The sequence below is a fragment of the Ursus maritimus genome, unplaced genomic scaffold (genome assembly GCF_017311325.1).
Source record: "Ursus maritimus isolate PB19 unplaced genomic scaffold, ASM1731132v1 scaffold_23, whole genome shotgun sequence".
Classification (NCBI taxonomy): domain Eukaryota; kingdom Metazoa; phylum Chordata; class Mammalia; order Carnivora; family Ursidae; genus Ursus; species Ursus maritimus.
Window position 1 is genome coordinate 32,345,705 of NW_024424786.1, and position 22,046 is coordinate 32,367,750.

Consider the following 22,046-nt stretch of genomic DNA (forward strand, 5'->3'; position numbering starts at 1 on the left):
TATTTTTGTGGTTCCAAGGAGAATAAGGAAGTTTTTTTCTCTTCCTGTGAAAATTTTGATCAGGATTGCATAGAATCTATAGATTGCTTTAGGTTGTATGGACATTTTCACAACATTAAACTTTCTAATCCATGAGCATGGGATACTTTTCCATTTATGTGTGTATTCTTCAATCTGTCTCATGAAGACTAATGGTTTTCAGTCTACAAGGCTTTCACCTCCTCAGTTAAATTTATTCTAAGTGCTTTATTGATTTTGAAGCTATGTAAATAGGATCACTTCCTTAAATTCTCTTTCAGGGAGTTTGTTGTTAGTATATAGAAATGCCAGAGATTTCTGTATGTTGTTTTTATCCTTCAACTTCATTGAATTCATTAATTAATTTTAATATTCTTTAGGTGGAGTCTTTAGGATTTTCTGTATATGAGATCATGTCATTTGTGGAGAGAGGTAGTTTTACTCCTTCCTTTCTTAAAAGGATGTTTTTATTTATTTTTTAACCGAATTTCTCTGGTAAAAACCTTTAGTAAAATGTTGAATGTAAGTAGTAAGTGTGAACACACTGGTATTGTTCTGATTTTATGGGAGAAATTTTTTGTGGTTTGTTGTTGTTTGTGCAATGATGTTTCTTAATTCTTTTTCTAAAATCTATCTTCTTTTCTATGTGTAGCTATCCAACTCTCTCTTCTATCAGGGATGACATATGGAGGAACATGAATGAAAAAATCATAGTTTTTTATATATTAAATTGAGCAACACAAGAAAACATGTTTAAAAATAATTTGCTACACCCCGGGACAGAAGTATAACCACTGGTAGAAAGACAGAGGGAGACACACTTTTAATGTTTTCCACTCTAAAATAAACTGATATATTCTTCTGGAAAATAAGAGGGGTGTCTTTTTTTGTTTGTTTGTTTTCATCAGTGAAGTCTCTAAGCAAAGTTATATCTGTCGTCTTGTAACAACAACGCTGTAAACTACAAAAATTTAAACTCCAGGAGTTGATGACCAATTCATGATCATATCTTTATGAAATAGAATGGTATAAACCAGACTCAACCCTACTGAAACTGGTGAGAGTCTAGGTTCTAAAGATTCTTTGTCATCTCTTTCCAAGGATCGAAGAGTAGTCTCTGAGTTCCTGTGATTGAGATTGACCCTGAGGACCTTTTTTGAACAGAAATAAATGTATAAAGCATTTGGTAGAAACTTCAATACTGTTTCATATACCCTGTTTCTTGGTCTTTGAGCATAATAAAATCTGTCATCTGCCCCGAGATCTGCTGTGGGATCATTGCTCTGATCACGCCTGTTGATCAGCCCTGGTGATTTACCTGAACTATCCCCCCTGTGTCTCAGTCCTTCCACCCTGAGACTCAGTACCAGTGGCCTGTGGTTCTGGACCAACTGGGTGGGGTGGTGTTGGGGACCATGGGGAGGACAGAGGTTTGGCATCCTTTCAAGCTGACAATCTTTAAATTCTGTCGAACACTTATTTAGTGGGGACAGGGACAGTGTGGCAAAGAATTGTTTCTGGTTTTTACTTCAGAACCTTGTTTCCTGTTGTGGAGGAAAGTTACAAATGGATAATGTTCATTTATTTCAATATTTTCTAAATTTAGTTAAAATTTAGCTCCCTTTGCTTCACTCAGTAGAACAGACAAGGGCATATATTCAAAGGTATGGCTCCTAGGATTTCACTGACTCATAGTCCTCTTGTGCTCTAAGAACATCAAGTATCATCCAGTCCTGCTGTTTCCAATCTAAGTGTTTAGATGTGTTATACAGTCATATAACAATTATGAGATGAGGTTGTTAAAAATATAGATTTTTGAATACCCCTTAACCATGTCCTAACGAATTAGAAACTCTCAGCACAGGTACTGTTATCTGTTTAATAGTCTCTCCCAAGTAGTCCCATGATCTAATAAGTTAGAAAAACACTGATCTAGTCATCATTATAAACAGAGCAAATGGAAGTCCATTGAGATTCCAAGCTGGGACAATAAACATGGTCCATGGTGTGGTTCCAGGGCCAGTGTTTCTTAATTATAACTTCTATTCCAGATATACTGGCGCCTTTGGTTTTTCTTACCTTTAACTCTGTGAATGCATCCACATCTGAGATAATTTTTTAAAGCACTATATACAGTTCTTAATGTAATCTACACACACACACACACACACACACATACACACACACACACACAAACACACACACACACACACAAACAGTCCACTATAAACACTTACCTAGGTATAGGCAGTCACTTGAATTATCAGATTTGTGCAAAAGACAATGGAACAATGAGAGAATAATCAGTGATGTGTTCATTTGTTATAGAAAAGTAGAGCTCAGATTGCATGAAGTGAAATATTGATGTGTGATGAATGACTCACTGTATTCAGTAAAGCTGTTTGGTTCAAACATTGGTGGAATCCAGTATCCCAGCTATACATTTCAGGATTTTATTTGCCCTGCTGATTGAATCAAGTGGCCTACTCATCACAATTCTCTTTGTTTTCATTCAGTTTCTTTAGTTTTCCCATGTAGTCACTTTATGTTAATTGGGGACCACTGATTACAGACAAGGCAAGATTAGTCAATTAGCAGAAGAGGGTGAATGGGATGTTAGCATCACAATACAGATCACAGAGGTAATTTATTTCCCCAATTTCCTTACTGTTTGGGTAAAGAAAATGGGTCCTAGAGAATGGAAAGCGTTCTCCCAAGAGTAGAAGAGGACAAGTCCTCTGTGTTTTAAGCTTGTTTCATCTCTTTCACATACTGCACATGCCTTGCCTCTCTTTGCAGCCTTGCTAGGTTTAGTTTCCACTGTGTTATGAGGACTTAGATCAGAACGCGGTAGTTCAGATCTGTTATTTTTCCTGTATCCTTTTGTGTATGCAGCATATACATATGGAGTGCTCAATATGTTCCCATCACATTTCTAAATGCTGGAAAATGGCCTTAATACTTCATAGTAAACTCTCAATTTAAGGCAAATCACAGAAAGACCAAAATAGGGAGGAGAAAACAATGGTGCTGAGAATGACCATGCTGAGCTTCTGGGTTTGTTACGATCTGTGGCCTAGATCATTCAGAAAATATATCTACTTATGTAATATTAGAACAACAGAAACAACAATAATAATGATAAAAAATACCCCATGTATATAGAACGTGTTATTCTGTCTTTTGTTCCTCCAAAAACCCTATGAGGTTTTTATTACTATCTTTGTTGAGCTTATGAGAAAATTTAAGATCATCCAGGTAAAATTGTTCCTTTCAAGTATTTACCATTAACCTCTGAGAAAACCTTCCTGCCTCACAGTCTTTTCATTGCATTCTTGAGTTCTTCTTTTCTCGGGGACATAGATCAGGGGATTTAACATGGGGGTGATAATGGTGTAAAATACAGCCACCATCGTATCCTCTGAAGAGGTAGTATCAGGACGCATATACATGAAAGTACAGGGGCCAAAAAGATGATGACCACAGCAATGTGGGAGCCACAGGTAGAGAGTACTTTGTTCCTGGCTTCTGCTGAGTGCTTCCTCAGAGAGACCAGGAGGATGGTACAGGAAATTATCAGGATTACAAAGCTCCCCAGAGCAATGGTACCACTGTTGGCTGTCACCACAACACCAGCAACATATGTGTCTGTGCAGGCAAGTTTCAGCACAGGGTGGACATCACAAAAGTAGTGCTCGATATCATTGGGTCCAAAAAAGGTAACTGGACTCCCAGAGCCACGTGGATAATGAGTGTAAGAACTGACCTATCCAGGTCCCCAGCAACTTTTTATTGCATCTGTCCCAGTCCATGATAGTCATACAGCATAGGGGTTTACAGATATCCAAATAATGGTCATAGGCCAGTACAGTAGGGATGAAGATCTCCATGCAACCCAAACAATATACCCCAAAGAGTTGCAGCAGGCACCCCACAGAGGAGATAGTTTTGCTCTTGGCTTATATGTCAACAAACATTTTGGGAGCTGTGACTGAACAGTAACAAATATCCACAAAAGACAAGTAGTTGAGGAAGAAATACACGGAACCTTGAAAATATCAAACACGTAAACAGTCAGCATGATGAGGAGGGTTCCCAGAGAACAAGCTTGTAGAAGAAAGAAACCCCTAGGAAACAAACTTCTTCAGACTCTGGGATCTGAGGAAGACCCCAGAAAAGGAATTCAGTTACACTGTTCATTTTTTCCATGGAATTAGTCTAACACAGCAAGTTCCCAAGAGATAAAGAAATTATCTAAAAGAGAAAAACATTACAAGAACAACATTTATTTATGACTCAAAATAAATGAGAATCCTAGTAGATAGAAATGGATAAATGGGTGCTTCTAACTCCTTGACACGCATAATTAGCAAAATTGAGGTGTACATATTTTGATTATCTTACCTCTAACATTAGTCCATTCATTCACATTATGAGGAAAATTCAGAGACAGAAAGCAAATTCTCTAGGTCACACATCTAACCAAGAAATCAGCTTTTTTAATGTTTTTTTCATTTTTTTCTTTCTAGAGATTTAGTTGTTCTAATTATATATATAAGGCAGTCAACTAATTTCAAAACAATTCAGTGTTAGGGATATGGTAATGTTTATATATCTGGAAAAGCATATCTTATTTTTGTTACAGAAGTGAAAACGTGTCCCCATATTTTCCCTTCTGAACAGTGCCGTGAGTTTTCAAGTAGTTGAGTATGGGCAACCTATGCAGGTTCTTCTTAGAATAGTCTGACCTTTGAGTACAGGAATTTACCGTCCCCTATTTGATAAAATCTCTCATAGTGAAGAGGTGGTAGGTATAGCTAGAAAGAGGGCAAAGACTTTACATGTCTCCTTCTGAGCCAATGGTGCTGTAATTCTAGATAAATCATTTAGCTTCATGGGGCTTCTGTTATCCCATTTGTGAAATGAGAAATTTCAGTTTTATTAGTTATCACATGAGCAGTTATTTGTAGTTTGAAATTAAATCCTTTCAGCCTGGGATAGCCATCAAACTCTTATGAAGAGTCAGAGATAAAAGTAGATAAAGCAATGGAAGGAACTGCTGGAGATACATCAAGACCTGCTGGACTTGAAAGGAGGGGAAGTGAAATCTCAGTGATATCTTGTCTTCCTTATGAGTGTTTGAGGATTCCCTAGCAATTACTTTCAAACATCTGTCTGTGATCTAAAAAATTAAAAAGTCACAGGGAAAAAAAAGGAAGGGCTCTGCCCTTAATCTCACTAAATCCTTCATGTGATCTTTTATTTTTCAGGTTTCATATTAATTTATATTGTTCTCCCAGTCAGGATGCATTAGATATTTCAAAGAGGACATAACTGAAAATATTTTGAATAGATTTACGAAGAGGACAGTATCGGATGCATCTTCAGTGCTGGGTCTTCAGGTGCTCTAGTGAGGTCACCAGAACTCACGTGTGGAAAGGAGTATGTGCAATAGTTTTGACCTAAACTTACAAGTTCCTCCTGCAACTGAGCCGCAGACGTAGAAGACTCCTCTAGGGGTAGGTGAGGAGGGCACTGCGCAGTGTCCTAGGCCATCATCAGGCATTGTGTCTGTCTGAGGCCGCATCCCTCCAGGTCTGTCACGTGTAGCACATACAGCTTCTACCGTACTCTGTGCGCTCAGCTGTCCCTTTGCAGCAGCATTGTGCTTGGCTCTTTCAGGTTTTAGGAAACTACAGGGCTTTGTTTTCTCAGATCTGTGTATTATGACTGATAGAGTAGTGTTTACAGGTGTGCTGTCTATTATATGGCACAAAATATGATAATAATAACGGTAAAAATCATAATAGTAATAATAATTCAGGCTTAGACTCGAGTACCCCCTGCTTTTACATGTTCATTCTCCTTTTTATTTTCCAGATGAATTAAAATATACAAACAAGCAGAAACCCCAGAAAACATAACTATTTTCCACTGAGAGAGCACTTCTAGCTAAGAGGTCTCAAGACTAGTAGTAGTTGACAACTGGGATCATGACCTGACCCGAAGGCAAATGCTTAACCCACTTATCCAGCCAGGCACCCGGTGTTGACTTTATTGGGAGGTTAAGTATATTTGAAAGAGAAGTGTGTAGGTGCTAAGTGGATAAGCAATGAACTTGCACTGGCTAAGTTTATGTATTAACTTTCCTGGGCCTAGGGTGCTCAAATAGTTCTTTGACTATCCTTTTAGGTTGTGACTTTGGAATATTTCTGGATGATACTAAGTTTTGAATTGGAAGGCTGAATAAAGTAGTTTGCTCTCACTAAAGAAGGGTCCTCAAAGAACCAAACGAAGTCATCTGAAATTACAAAAGGCTAACCTCCCCTGAGTAAGAGGACGATCTCCTGCCTGAGAGCCTTCAAACTGAACCGTTGGCTCTTCTGTCTCACGGCTTGCACACTGGCACGTGAACTCTTCCTGACTCCACAGCAGCCTCCTGCCCACGGACCTGAACGGAGTCATCGACTCTTACTGGCTTATAGCAGTTTCTGGTCTTTGGACTCCCAGTGGGACATACTGTGCAGATCTTGTGGTATGCAAACACATATTCAGCATTGAGAAAGAAGGGATATCTGACCCATGTTACAAGGCAGATAAACTCTGATGACGTAGTGCATGAAATCAGCTGTTACTTTTTAATAAACTTCCGACTCTTTAGCAGGTTTATATTTACAGGGAATTATGGACATAATACAGAGTTCCCACGTGCTCTGCTCTCAGTTGCCCCTGTCACCATCTTCCATAGTGTGGTACATTTGTCACAACTCCTTCACTTCACATGAACACATTATTTTTAACTAATAGCCATACTTTTTTCAGATTACTTGTTTTTTACTAATGCCATTTTTGTTCTCCAGAATCTCATGCAGATGCCACAGCACATCCCGGTGACATGTCTTCTTCAGTAGCTCAAGACAGCAACAGTTTCTCTGAATGTTCTTTTATTTATTTATTTCACATAATATTACATACAGCTTTTCATTAGTTTCGGATGGTTAAAATAATGATTCTACAATTCTAAAGATCCCTGGGTGGTGTGTCTTCAGCTCAGGTCATGATCCCAGGGTCCTGAGATGAGCCCTGCATGGAGCTCTCTGCTCAGCGGGGAGCCTGCTTCTCCCACTACCTATGCCTAAGCTCCCCCTGCTTGCACTCTTCCACTCTCCCTCTCTCTCTTTCTGACAAATAAATAAATAAATAGTATCTTTAAAAAATTCTATATTACTCTATGCCCATTATTATAAGTGTACTCTTAACTTTTCTGTTCTTTTTTTAAGATTTATTATTTATTTATCTATCTGTCTATCTATCTATCTATCATCTATCTATCTATCTGTTTATTTAGAGAGAGAGATAGAGCTGGTGGGGGAGGGCAGAGGGAGAGCGAGAAAGAGGAAGAGGAGAGCCACCCTACTGAGTGTGGAGCCCTGGGATTTAAGAGGTCAATTCCAGGACCTTGAGATCATGACCTGAGTTTAAAACAAGAGCAGGAGGCTAAATTGACTGAAGAAACCAGGGGCCCCTGAAATTTTCTAGTTTTTGATGAATTTGACAGTTTTTAGAACTACTCAGAAATTTTATATAAAAACCTTTTTTGGGGGTTTTTCTGATATTTTCATCAAGATTGGAAAGGGATTATGGGTTATTGGGAGAAAGGTCATAGAGGCAAAGTGCCATTTGCATTACATCATGCCAGTGAGTACATAGTTTCAAGTGACTTATCACCATTGACGTTAACCTTGATCACCTGGTTGAGGTAGTGTCTGCCATGTTTCTCCTCTGTATATTTGCTTCCCTTGCCCCATTCCACAGTGTGCCACTTGGAAGGAACTCACTTCTGTAGTGTCCACGAATGAGAGATTGAGTACATTAGGAATGCTTTTTTTATGAAACATGTATCTATTATCCCCTATTTATTAATTATTTATTTAAATGTCCAGATCATTATGAACTCGTGGATTTTTTATGCTATGAGTTATATTTCAACTCAGTGTCACTTATTTTGTTGCTCAAACCTTTTCCAAATTTTGGCACTGGAGGATCTTTCCATGGCTTTTGTGTCCCTTTGGCATATTCTCATCAAAGTGTCAGTGTACGTGTGTGTGTGTACGTGTGTGTGTGTGCGTGTGTGTATGTATTAGCACTTCTTTACCTTTCAGCATTACACGATGTTCAAGTTCATCTTGTACATTCCCTGACCCAGAGCTAAAATCTGCCGTTTCTTCAAGAAATCCTAAATCATTTGCCTGGATAATGGTATCAGGAACTAAGTCCTGGCCATTAGATCACTAGCTAATCACAGTTGTTATATTCCAGTCAAAAGACATCATTTATCCCCAAATCAACATCTTTAATTGCAAGAAGAGATCACTTTTTTCCTATAATCTAACGGTACTGAAGATTTAGTTCTTTATCACATCTAGCTTATGTGTCTTTCTTTTTTTTTTTTAAGATTTTCTTTATTTGAGAGGGAGAGAGATTGAGAGAACGAGTGGGAGGAGAGGCAGAGCGAGAATCAAATTCCCTACAGGGAAGGGAAACCTATGCAGGACTTGATCCCAGAACCCTGGGATCATGACCTGAGAGAAAGCCAGAGGCTTAATCAAATGAGCATCCCAGGTGCCCTAGCTCATGTGTCTTAATTAAAAAGGAAGGGTCACTTTAGGGAATGACCTTCCCCAGACTCCTATATTTTGCATCATTCATGTTAAATACTCCTGCAGGAAAGGCAAAAGAGAAGCATTTCCCAGTCAAAATTATATGTGAGGATGGATTTCAGAACATTTGGGATGCATCCAGGACCAACTTCGTCTTCTGGCATACAGGCGAGAACCTGAGCCTCAGTGGCATTAAAAGGCATCAGACAGAAATTTAGAAGCACTTTTTTTTTGTTCTCATTTGAGTAAATAGTGGCCAAATTACCTTGGGAAGAAACGAGGTCTACTGAACATCCTACCCTTTGCATAAGCTCTTATCAGAACTGGTAAGATTTGTGTAGGTGATTAACATAACTGTATTGAATACTCAGAGAAAATTAATCTGATCAATGCCACAGTGTGCATCTAACACAGAAAATGCCTTTGTGAAAGGATAGGAAGTTTAGGGAATTTTCTAGAAGTGCTTTACAATCTAAAATGAGAAGACAGAATAAAAGATATGCACAGCAGCTCCTGCTGGAGAGAGAAGCGAATAGAAATAACATCTATTTGAGTTTTCCAGGAAATGCTCCATGGAGTTGATGATTTTACTTTGGATGGAGTAGGCTTTCCTTTTTAGTGGCAACTGAGTATTTAAAGAACTGAAAAATATTGGATCGTAACAATAGGAAATTCTCTTCATTCTTTCATTCACTTTATGAATACTTATTTTAAAATATGTACTCTTTTCCCACATGCTTAATTCAAAAGTGAATAGATAAAAATTAACTTCCTTGTGTTGCTTTGTTTGAACATATGCCACTCATATCTATTAATCTATGAACTATACTCTGTCTCAGTCTATATCTCTATCAGGTAGATAGATGAAAGATGATGACAGATGATAGATAGATGATGATAGATAGATAGATAGATAGATAGATAGATAGATTAATAGATGATAGATAGGCAGATAGATGATTGATAAGTAGATGCATGGATGGATGGATAGATAGATAACTTTTTGTAATACTGAATTGTTAGAAACCACAGACAAGTTATCATTCCTGTCTGCTGAAGAGTTGGACTAAGAGCATATCTGGCAAACTCCTGAGAGTGCAGGGGAACCTGTATGATTGGCAGTGTGGTTGGGGCATGATGTGGTAAAGAGCCGTGAGTCCAGAACTGCCTCTATGGCTGACTCACCCACTTACCCAGACATTTAAATCTTACTCTTGCTGTTTCTGCGGCTTATGTCAGATGACAGTTCTTAGCATCCAGTAATATGACAGTGCAACTAACAAACCATCTACTAAAAGAAGGTTTTAAAAGCTTTATTTTTAGCGTAGCATTATTATGACATATTTGCAAAGACCAAAGAGAATATTTTAAAAGATAAGTCATCCGCCTAACTTTGGTTCCAAGAATACAATTTCCCTGAGGCCACAGACATTATGCTTTCTCTGTACTCTCTTAAATACAATTGATATGAGTCCATGTGTGTCTGTCATATATCTTATTCTGGAGTTAATGAAAATATTACCATCCTAGGCATACAGTTCTGAACTCTATCACTTTCCAACTTATTTTAGAAACCATTGCATATATATCCACTTCCTTCTTATTGATGATTGCATAAAATGTCATCCCTGATTCATTTAGCTTCCTTTCTGATGGACACTGAAGTGGTTTCTTACCTTTTGCCAACATGGAAAGGACTGTGATGATTGTGTTTGTGCCTGTGAGTGAGATTACTTGCTGCAAATGGAAACATCAGACCTGTGTCTATGTGCCATTGAAGTGACATCAATGTTGAAAATCACTCCCCAATACATTTTACCCCCTTAAACTCTTACCAAAAATATGTGGGATCAATTGTTTCCCAAAACATTTTCAGCAGTGTTTGTTAAGATACATTTATCAAAAAGGTCACTTTATTAATCTGATAGGTGAAAGGATATATATTTGGAATTTAAATTTGTATGTATTTTTCTATGAATGAAATTATATTACCGCATTATTTTTTAATAAGAAGGGTTTTTTTTTTATTTTGTTATGTTAGTCACCATACAGTACATCCCCAGTTGTTGATGCAATGTTCCATGATTCATTATTTGCATATAACACCAAGTGCACCATGCAATACATGCCCTCCTTAGAAGGGTTTCTTTTGAATACAGATCTTTTTCAATTTTAATTTGCACTGGTTATTTTTAAAGATTGTGCTTCTTAATTTAGAGAGAGGGAGTTTGTGAGCAGGGCTAGAGGCAGAGAGAGAGGCAGAGACAGAATCCCAAGCAGGTTCCAAACCCAGTGTGGAGCGAAGCGTGGGGCTAGATGCCACATCCCTGAGATCATAATTGGAGTGGAAATCAAAGAATCTTAGGCTTAATCAGACTGAGGCACTCATAAACCCTATGCATTGTGTTTTCAACGATTGATCTCTGAGATCCATTTATATTTGAGAAAATTATCCTTCCGTGTGGAATACATGTTGTAAATGTATTTAAATGACTTGATACTTATGCATTTTAGTGTGTTACTCTTTGAAAAATATATGTGATGAAGACAGAGATGGTTATACCATTGTTTGTTATATAAAAATAAATATAAGTTTCCTTCCTATTTCTATCTTCCGTTACTGAAGTCAGGGTATAGGACACTCAAAATAGATTCCAAGAACTCTATTACAAAGATTCAGCTATGACTTGGAGCTTCCTTAGCACATTTTCTAAATCCCTGGTCCATAAAATAACATGATTTATGAAAAATGTTCTCTATTTGTCCTTTTTTTATTCTCAGTCTCTCCTTGTTTCTTAAGAAAATATGCTGAAAGACCCATTAGAATATTGAGCCAGGCGAAGAACGTAACTTTGGACAACATAATATAATTTAAAAAGTTCAATATTTTAAGCTGGAAGACGAATTTAGAACTCTAAACAACTAGAAATTATCGAGAGTAAAGTAACAGGAAATAAACATCATTACGGAAACAGATTAAAATAAATTTCACGATGGACTGGACCAATTGAGTGAATGCTCACTGCTAAAATATTGTTTGTCCCCTGTCCTCTCTCTCTCTCTCTCTCTCTCTCTCTCTCAGGTTTCATTAAGAAATACACTATCAGTTGTTTCTACATCATTCCTTGAATGCTCAGAATATTTACTAGTAGATACTTTATAAATGAACTACCAAGGTTAAAGAGTGTGAAAGCACATTATGTAAATCATGCAAGAGTTTTCTCCATTTTGCAACATTCTACCCTAATAGTTCCTTGATGTAAACTAGGGAAAGACATTCAGCTCAGAAAGTTACCCTCTTAATACCAAATTCACTAAATTAATGTTTACTATGATTGAAGAATCGGGTATCTTTCATTATTGATACATGTCCTTGCTTCCATAAGCAATCATGTGAATAGACTGAATAAATATTATGATTTCTACTTTATTCAGAAGGAAAAAAAACAAAGAAGGTAAGATATTACACACTGGTAAGTGGCACACACACATGATCAAGCATACGGATTTGACTTCCAAATGGAGTGTTCATTTCATAATATTTCTTTCTTTGCAGATTAATTATTTCTAACCAGTGCTTCCTCCACTTTGCCTGAAATAATGCAGCAAAATCACAGCGTAACTGAGTTCATACTGTTAGGATTGACCCAAGATCCTATGAGACAGAAAATGGTATTTGTAATCTTCTTCATTTTTTATGTCGGAACCGTGGTAGGGAATTTGCTTATTATTGTGACCATCAAGTCCAGCCGGACACTTGGGAGCCCCATGTACTTCTTCCTATTTTATTTGTCCCTTGCTGATTCTTGCTTTTCAACTTCCATAGCCCCCAGACTAATTGTGGATTCACTTTCTGCAAGAAAAATCATATCCTATAATGAGTGCATGACTCAAGTCTTTGCACTACATTTCTTTGGCTGCATGGAGGTCTTTGTGCTCATCCTCATGGCTCTTGATCGCTATGTGGCCATCTGTAAGCCATTACGTTACCCAACCATCATGAGATGGCAGGTCTGCACCATCCTGATTGTTCTTGCATGGGTAGGGTCTTTTATTCATTCTATAGCGCTCTCTCTACTTGCACTTCTCACATCATAGTAGTAATCTTAAGCTTAGGTCCATGTATATTCATATATACACGTCCCCCAACCACTTTCCCCATGGACAAGATGGTGACTGTATTTTATACTATTGGGACCCCTTTTCTCAACCCACTCATCTACACACTGAGGAATGCAGAAGTGAAAAATGCCATGAGAAAGCTATGGCGTATCAAAATTACCTCAGAAAGCAAAAGATGAAATGAGGGGTTTGGCTGATTACTTAATTTGTACAGATATCAAATATGATAACATATATCCTGACTTGACCAATGGACTCTAATATAATGCAACTGATTTCCTTACTTTTTTCTGTACTTTTGTCCTCAAAGTAATAGCTTCCTTTATAATGCCAGCCTGGTTCTTTCTTTTCCTGAGAGCTCCATTCTGATATCACTGATAATGAAATACTCCTCAATCTCAGTCTACCGTCTGGTTTGACAAGGGGAAAGATATTTATACCATCACAGCTGGTCCAACAGTGAGTATCCATAAATAAAGATTAGCCTTTTCTCCATGAGTTGTAGTTATCTCTATAGCACATTTCAAATAATATCCTGCTTTCTCTTAAGACTTTCAGAGCAAAGGAACTACTTGTGCTAAGAAATTTTTTCATTATATCATTGATTTATCTTTAGAAATTTCCATACAAGAGTACCAGAGTCCAAAAGTGTGTGTGTGTGTGTGTGTGTGTAAGTCTTTGCTTCACTCCAAGTTAATTTTGTGATTAGTGTGAGATAGGTGTCCTATTTCATTCTTTTTCATATGGATATCCAGTTTCCTCTAAACCATTTATTGAAGATACTGTTCTTTCCCTATTGTATGACGTGGTACCCTTGTCAATAATCAGTTGACTGTATTTGTGTGTGTTTACGTCTGGGTTCTTTATTCTGTGCCATTGCTCTGTATGCCTGTTTTATGCCAATATCATACTGTTTTGTTTCCTATTGCTTTGTAATACAGCTTGAAACCAGATAGTAGGACGCTTCAAGCTTACTCTTCTTTCTTAGGATTGCTTTGTTTATTCAAGGTATTTATGTGGTTCCAAGGAGAATAAGGAAAGTTTTTTCTCTTCCTGTGAAAAATGCCATTGAAATTTTGATCAGGATTGCATAGAATCTATAGATTGCTTTGGGTTCTATGGACATTTTCACAACATTAAACTTTCTAATCCATGAGCATGGGATACATTTCCATTTATGTGTGTATTCTTCAATCTGTCTCAACAAGAGTAATGGTTTTCAGTCTTCAAGGCTTTCACCTCGTCAGTTAAATTTATTCCTAAGTGTTTTATTAATTTTGAAGCTATTGTAATTAGGATCACTTCCTTAAATTCTCTTTCAGGAAGTTTGTTGTTAGTGTATAGAAATGCCAGAGATTTCTGTACGTTGATTTTTTATCCTTCTACTTCACTGAATTCATTTATTAATTTTAATATTCTTTAAGTGGAATCTTTAGGATTTTCTGTATACGACATCATGTCATTTGTGAATAGAGGTAGTTTTACTCCTTCCTTTCTAAATAGGATACTTTTATTTATTTTTTCACCTAATTTCTCTGGTAAAAACCTTTACTAAAATGTGGAATGTAAGTAGTAAGTGTGAACACACTGGTATTGTTCTAGTTTTATGAGAGAAAATTTTTGTGGTTTGTCATTCATTTGCGTAATGATTTTTCTAAATTGTTTTTCTAAAATCTGTATTCTTTTCTATGTGTGGCTATACAACTCTATTTTCTATCAGGGATGAGATATGGAGGGATATGAATGAAGAAAAAACCCATAGTTTTTTGCTTATTAAATTGAGCAGCACAAGAAAACATGTTTAAAAATATTGTGCTACACCCTGGGACAGAAGTATAACCACTGGTAGGAAGACAGAGGGAGGCACATTTTATTGTTTTCCAGTATAAAATAAACTAATATATTCATCTGGAAAATAAGAAGGGTTCCTTTTTTTCTCTTCATCACATCTTGTAACAACAAGGCTGTAAACTACAAAAAAATATAAAACTCCAGTGTTGGCAACCAAGTCATGATCATATCTTTATGAAATAGAATGGTATAAACCAGACTCAACCCTACAGAAACTGGTGAGAGTCTAGGTTCTAGTGATTCTTTGTCGTCTCTTTCCAAGGATCGAAAAGTAGTCTCTCAGAGCTCCTCTGATTGGGATTGACCCTGATGACCTTTTGTGAACAGAAATAAATGTATAAAGCATTTGATAGAAACTTCAATACTATGTCATATGGTCTGCTTCTTGGTCTTTGAGCATAATAAAATCTGTCAGCTTTTACCTTCTTAGGGATGTCAGCCCTTCATTGAAACAAACATTCCTTGGTGTTCAAGACATTAGCACAAAGACACAAATGAAAGAGTGTTGTGGAGGAAAGTTATAAATGGATAATATTCATTTATTTCAATGTTTTCTAAATTTAGTTCAAATTTAGCTTCCTTTGCTTCGGTTAGTAGAACAGACAAGGGCATATATTCAAAGGTATGGCTCCCAGGATTTCATTGACTCATAGTCCTCTTGTGCTCTAAGAACATCAAGTATCATCCAGTCCTGCTGTTTCCAGTCTAAGTTCTCAGATGTGTTATACAGTCATACAACAATTATGCGACGAGCTTGTTAAAAATACAGATTTTTGGGGGCGCCTGGGTGGCACAGCAGTTAAGCGTCTGCCTTCGGCTCAAGGCGTGATCCCGGCGTTATGGGATCGAGCCCCACATCAGGCTCCTCTGCTGTGAGCCTGCTTCTTCCTTTCCCACTCCCCCTGCTTGTGTTCCCTCTCTCACTGGCTGTCTCTATCTCTGTCAAATAAATAAATAAAATCTTTAAAAAAAAATACAGATTTTTGAATACCCCTTAACCATGGCCTAGCAGATTAGAAGCTTTCAGCACAGATACTGTTATCTTTCAATAGTGTCTCCCAAGTACTCCCATGATCTAACAAATTAGGGAAATACTGATCTAGTCATCATTATAAACCGAGCAAATGGAAGTTCATTGAGATTCCAAGCCTGGACAATAAACATGGTCCATGGTGTGGTTCCAGGGCCAGTATTTCTTAATTATAACTTCTAATCCAGATATATTGCTGCCTTTGGTTTTTCTTACCTTTAACTCTGTGAATGCATCCACATCTGAGATAATTTTTTAAAGCACTGTGTACAGTTCTTAATGTAATCTACACACACACACACACACACACACACACTCCACCATAAGATTTTTGAATATCCCTTAACCATGGCCTAGCAGATTAGAAGGTCTCAGCACAGATACTGTTATCTTTCAATAGTGTCTCCCAAGTACTCCCATGATCTAACAAATTAGGGAAATACTGATCTAGTCATCATTAAAAACTGAGCAAATGGAAGTCCATAGAGATTCAAAGCTGGGACAATAAACATGGTCCATGGTGTGGTTCCAGGGCCAGTGTTTCTTAATTATAACTTCTAATCCAGATATACTATCAAGTGTCCCACTCATCCCAGTTGTCTTTGTTTCATTCACTTTGTTTAGTTTTTCCTTTTAGTCACTTTATGTTAGTTGGGGACCACTGGCTATAGAGAAGGCAAGATTAGTCAACTAAGGGAAGCATGTGAAAGAGACGTTAGCATGACAATAGGAATTTTAGAGGTAATTTATTTCCCCAATTTCCTTATAGTTTAGGTAAAGAAAATGAGTCCTAGAGAATGGAAAGCTTTCTCCCAAGAGTAGAGGAAGAAAACAGGTGGGTTTTTTGTTTTGTTTTGTTTTGTTTTTTAAACCTATTTTATCTCTTTCACATATGCACACACCTCCCCTCCCTTAGAAGCCTTTCTAGGTTTAGTTCCCCTGTATTTTGGAGGACCGATACGAACACCTAAGTTCAGGTCTCTGTTATTTTTCCTGTATCCTGCACGCAACATATACATGTAAGTGCTCACTACATTTCTATCAGAGTTCTAAATCTAGAAAATGGCCTTACATTCTTCATAGTAGACTGCCAATTTAAGGAAATTGGTCACAAGTCCAAAATGGAGAGGAGAAAACAATGGTGTTGGGAATGATCATGCTGAGCTTATGAGTTTGATAAGATTCCTCTGGCCTGGATCATTCAGAAAATGAATGTATCTACTTAATGAATATTAGGACAAATATAATAATAATGATGATAAATAATACCTGAGGTGGATAGAAAGTGCTATTCTTTCTTTTGTTCCTCTAATAACCTTGTTGGGTTGTTATTACTGACTTTGCTGAACCGAGGAGAAAATTTAAGATCATCTTTGGCTAAATTGTTACTTTCAACTATTTACCATTAGCCTCTGAGTAAACCTTTCTGCCTCACAGTCTTTTCATTGCATTCTTGAGTTCTTTCCTCGGGGACATAGATCAAGGGATTTAACATGGGGGTGATAATGGTGTAAAATACAGCCACCATCTTATCCTCTGAAAAGGTAGTATCAGGGCACATACACGTGAAAGTCTAGGGGCCAAAAAAGATGATGACCGCCGCAGTGTGGGAGCCACAAGTGAAGAGTGCTTTGTGCCTGCCTTCTGCTGAATGTTCTCTCAGGGACATCAGGATGATGGTATAGGAAATTATCAGGATTACAAAGCTCCCCAGAGCAATGATACCCCTGTTGGCTGTCACCACAACACTGACAATGTAGGTGTCTATGTAGGCAAGTTTCAGCACAGGGTGGACATCACAAAAGTAGTGATCAATCTCATTGTGTCCACAAAAGGGTAACTGGCCTACCAGAGCCACTGGAATAATGAAGAACCCTCCTATCCAGGTCCCCATCAACATTTTATTGCATCAGTCCCCATCCAGGATGGTCGTATGCATATACGGTGTTACGTATATCCACATAAATATCACAGGCCATTACAGTAAAGTTGAAGATCTCTGTGCAACCAAAGAAATGTGTCCCAAAAAAGTTGCAGCATGCACCCCACATAGGAGATAGTATTGCTTTTGGCTCATACATCAACAGACATTTTAGGAGCTGTGACTGAAGAGTAATAAATATCCACAAAAGGTAAGTAGTTGAGGAAGAAATGCACGGGAACCTTGAAAACGTTGCCCATGTAGACAGTCAGAATGACCTTGTAGAAGAAAGAAACCACTAAGAAACAACCTTCTTCACCCTCTAGGTTCTGCGAAAGACCCCAAAAAATGAATTGAGTTACACTGTTCATTTTTTCCATGGAATTAGTCTAGCACAAGTTCCCAAGAGACAATGAAATTATCTAAAGAAAAACATATCAAGGAACAACATTTATTTATGACTCAGAATAAATGGAGAATCCTAGTAGTTGGAAAAGGAAACTAGAGAAATTGAGGTGTACATATTTTGATCATCTTACCTCCATGTTTAGTCCATTCATTCACATAAGATGAGAAAACAAAGTCCAGAGACATAAAGCAAATTCTCTAAGTCACACATCTAATCAAGAAACTCAGCTTTTTAAACATTTTTTTTAATTTGTTTGGTTTCTAGAAATTTACTTGTTCTAATTCTGTATAAGACAGCCTACTGATTTTGAAACAATTCAGTGTTGGGGAATGTGGTAATTTTCATATATCTGGAAAACCTCATCTTACTGTTGTCACAGAAGTTCAGACTCAAGAATACCCTCTACTTTTACATGTTCATTCTCCTTTGTTTGTCCTTCTGATATAAACAACAACAACAACAATCAACCAACCAAACAAAAAACAAACAAGCAAACAAAAAACACAACTATTTTCCACTGAGCGAGCCCTTCAATTTATGAGGTCTCAATACGAGTAGTTTTTGATAACTGTGAATTATGTTCTTTGGCTTTCATGTAGAGGAAATCAGGCTTTTAACACAAGCCTGGATATTGTGCTTCCATCATTCAATCGGTATGGTCCTAGAGGAACTCTAACTGCTCTGAATTAAGACCCATCTCAATGAATTTCTTCATCTGCTTTCTGCGCATTTCAAACATGACAATGTCAATTTCTTTTGAAATTATTGGTATTTTTTTATTCACAATCATGCCACCCATTTTATAATCATGTGTAGGTGCACTTTAGTATCTGACCATCATCTCAATAATTTTATTCTCCCCTTATATCTGAGCCTAGTGTCTTGCAATTATGTTGCAGGTATTCAAAATATAGCAATTTCATTTAATTCCCTTTTTTCCATAATCCTTTTTATTTCACTTTTGAAGAAAAAAAAATCAGTAGTATTGTCCAGGGCTTTGAATTTATTTTTCAATCTCTTCCGAGATAATTTGGGTGCAGCTACCCACATAAAGCGATGCTGTAGGAATTGCTTTGTGAATAATTACTATCAATGAATCCCTGACCCCTGGACCTCAAAGCCTGGTAGAAGGTAGCTTTTTGTCATTCCATATTCTGTTACCCATCTGCTGAAATCCACTGTTTCACAGTATTTTTGGCAAGAAATGCTCCTTTCTGTACTTGTCATTAGGTTTGTTTAAAGAGAATGTTGCAAAATATTAATGACCTTGTGGAAAGGTTTTCTCCCAAAGTCTCCCTCCATATTCAGAACCACAATAGACAACTTACAGTGAGCCTTAATTTCAAGATGTCTTTTTAACTTGTTAAAAATTTAAAATTTTTCTTTACTTCCTGTATTTAAAAACCAGTCAATTGTTGCATCTAGGATCATAACATGAATCCAGAGCATTTCTGTAAACAGAAATATTTGTTCTATGATTGATATCTTGCTCATGAGATTAATGTGGTAAAACATATATAAAAATATTAAATACTGAATGTAACACACATATTAAAATATCTGTTTTGGGAATCTTTCTCTATTGAATTTTATTTCTTCTACTCTTTTGAAAGTTCTATTTGATTGTAAAAGAATTGATTCAATAGTGCCATTAGCGTTCACTGGTTTTTCTTTTTGATTGAATCTTTGCTGATTTCTGGAGAAATTGCAGGGAAATTGATTTCTAGTTTATACCTGGGAGAAATTGCAGTGTAGGCTTCCATGCTTCTACTTTTTGAGTGTAAGCCATCAAAGTTGACTCTTGACCTTTAATATCCTTTCTTATTCCTCTCCTGTCTCTACTCATTTTTTCTCCTCATTTTTGCTTTTCTTTCTTTTCCCTTCCTATTCTCATCAAACCTCCTTCTTCCTTTTTCATGCAATGTCCATAATGCCGGACCCTTACCTATTTCTACTCTTAGAGGGAACTTATAAGCTGCCTACCTCGGACTAGTTTCACCACTTGCATAGCTGATTTCCTGATCTCACCGGACCTTTTAAGCGAGACTATACGTTGCTTTTCCAATCTGTACATAGGCACAAAGGGGGGAAATTAGCCATTGACTTTCCTTTCCCACTGGCCAAAGTTCACCCCACACTGGGCCATTTGCACTACCATCTGGCCATGGCACTGGACTCTTCCTAAAGTTGTAGGAAAATACAAAGTCCAAAGCAGGGACATTCAAAACATTAAAGAAACTTGATGAAAGAGCCACTGGGCATGTTAGGGTCCGATCATGTCACACAGTATCTACTGCCTCAGCAGCAACAAGGAATATCTGTGGGTAGGACTTCAGAAGTGCCACCATGAATGTGAGCCAAAGTTCTGCCAAGTCAGGCCCACAAGTGACCTAAAGAAGGAGAATAGTTGCCATATCTCTCTTCATCTATGGTCTGTTACTATCATGATGACACGCAGGCCATTGCTGAGGCATCTCTGGCTACAAGCAAGAGAAGTGGAGGAAGGTGGCTGGCACATAAAAACCTGGGTGTCATGCGTGATCTGCTTCACACTCATCTGTTAGCTCTCATTTGCTTGACTTGTCACGTGATGCTCACCTTCATCCTAAAAGAATGTGATTCTTTCCTTCTTTGCCTTTAGCATGGATCCTCCTGAAAACTAGTCATCTTTATAGTCACATTAAAAAAAAAAAAGATTTTCAACAGTGCTCTCAGATATAGTATATATTACTTCCCAAATTTAGAGACCCATAGACTACTGTGTTTCTTTCCTCCTGGTAGGAGATACGAAGAGAAAACACTTCTTTTTTTGATTGAGGGACTCTCTGCATCTCCTAGGCCCCATGACTCTAAAGACCTCTGCCCATGTGACAGTCCCCTGAAACTTCAGTGTTTATCTTCTACTTTCTGCCTTCTGTGAACTTACTATGTGTGTTAATTACTACTTCCATATACTGGGAAATAACACTAAGCTAAAAATTAGTGGCTTACAACCACAAAATGTAATTCCCAAATTAATAGTTTAAGTTTTTTTTTTTCTTTTTCTAAGATTGTTATTTACTTGAGAGAGAGTGTGAAAGGGACAAGCAGACTCTGTGCTGCATGGAGAGCCCCACAGGAAGCTTGTTCTCAGGACCCTGAGATCACGACCTTAGCCATAGGCAGATGCTTATCTGACTGAGACACCCAGTTGCCACCCCACCTGGCCCACCCATTAGTAGTTTTGTTTTTGTTTGTTTGTTTGTTTTTAATAATTTTTATTTTGTTATATTAGTCACCATACAGTACATCCCCAGTTTTTGATGCAATGTTCCATGATTCATTATTTGCATATAACACCCAGTGCACCATGCAATATGTGCCCTCCTTAATACCCATCACCGGCCTATTAAATTGCAAAACCAAAACCTAAAGGCTTAAAATAAAAGCAATTTGTTTGATTTTGCTTCTGCAATGTAGGTTGGATTCAGCTGGGTGGTCGTTCTTCTGGTTTTACATAGGAACACTCTCAGTGTTATAACTGGAGTTTGAATGGAGTACATAGTCCAAGATGGCCTCATTCATACATCTGGCAATTGGCTCAGGTATGTCAGTTGTCGCACCTTCTTCAGGAGTGTTGACTGGGCTCTACCACACCACTGTTGTTTCAGGGCAGTGGTTGTTTCACAAAAACAAAAGCTTCAAGGCCTCTCAAGCCAACCTTTAGGGACTATACAACATCACTTTTACCACCTTCTGTTCATGTGGTTAAAGGTCACATGTGAGATGTGTCACAAGTTTAGCCCAGATAAAAGCAGGGAGAGATAGACTCCACTTTTTTTTAAAGATATAATTATCATGTAACAGTGTTATTGGGTTGAGGTATACGCCCTAATGATTTCAATATTGTACATATTTCAAAATGGTCACCACAATAAATCTAGTTAGCATCCACCACCATATACAGTAATAATTTTTTTCTTATGATGAAAAATTTTAAGAGCTATTCTTTGTAATTTTGAAATAAAGAATCTAGTGTTATTAACTACAGTGTCT

General features: G+C 37.4%; 1 protein-coding gene and 2 pseudogenes across 1 annotated transcript; 1 reads left to right on the forward strand and 2 right to left on the reverse strand.

Annotated features, from left to right (window-relative positions):
* Nucleotides 1-3,268: 3,268 nt before the first annotated feature.
* On the reverse strand, nucleotides 3,269-4,227 carry LOC121104832 (annotated as a pseudogene).
* Nucleotides 4,228-12,278: 8,051 nt separating this feature from the next.
* LOC103666170 (olfactory receptor 4C11-like) lies at nucleotides 12,279-12,776 on the forward strand. The gene has a single exon (XM_008694196.1). It carries the CDS (start codon nucleotides 12,279-12,281, stop codon nucleotides 12,774-12,776), a length of 498 nt encoding a protein of 165 aa, XP_008692418.1.
* Nucleotides 12,777-17,076: 4,300 nt separating this feature from the next.
* On the reverse strand, nucleotides 17,077-17,982 carry LOC121104704 (annotated as a pseudogene).
* Nucleotides 17,983-22,046: the final 4,064 nt, after the last annotated feature.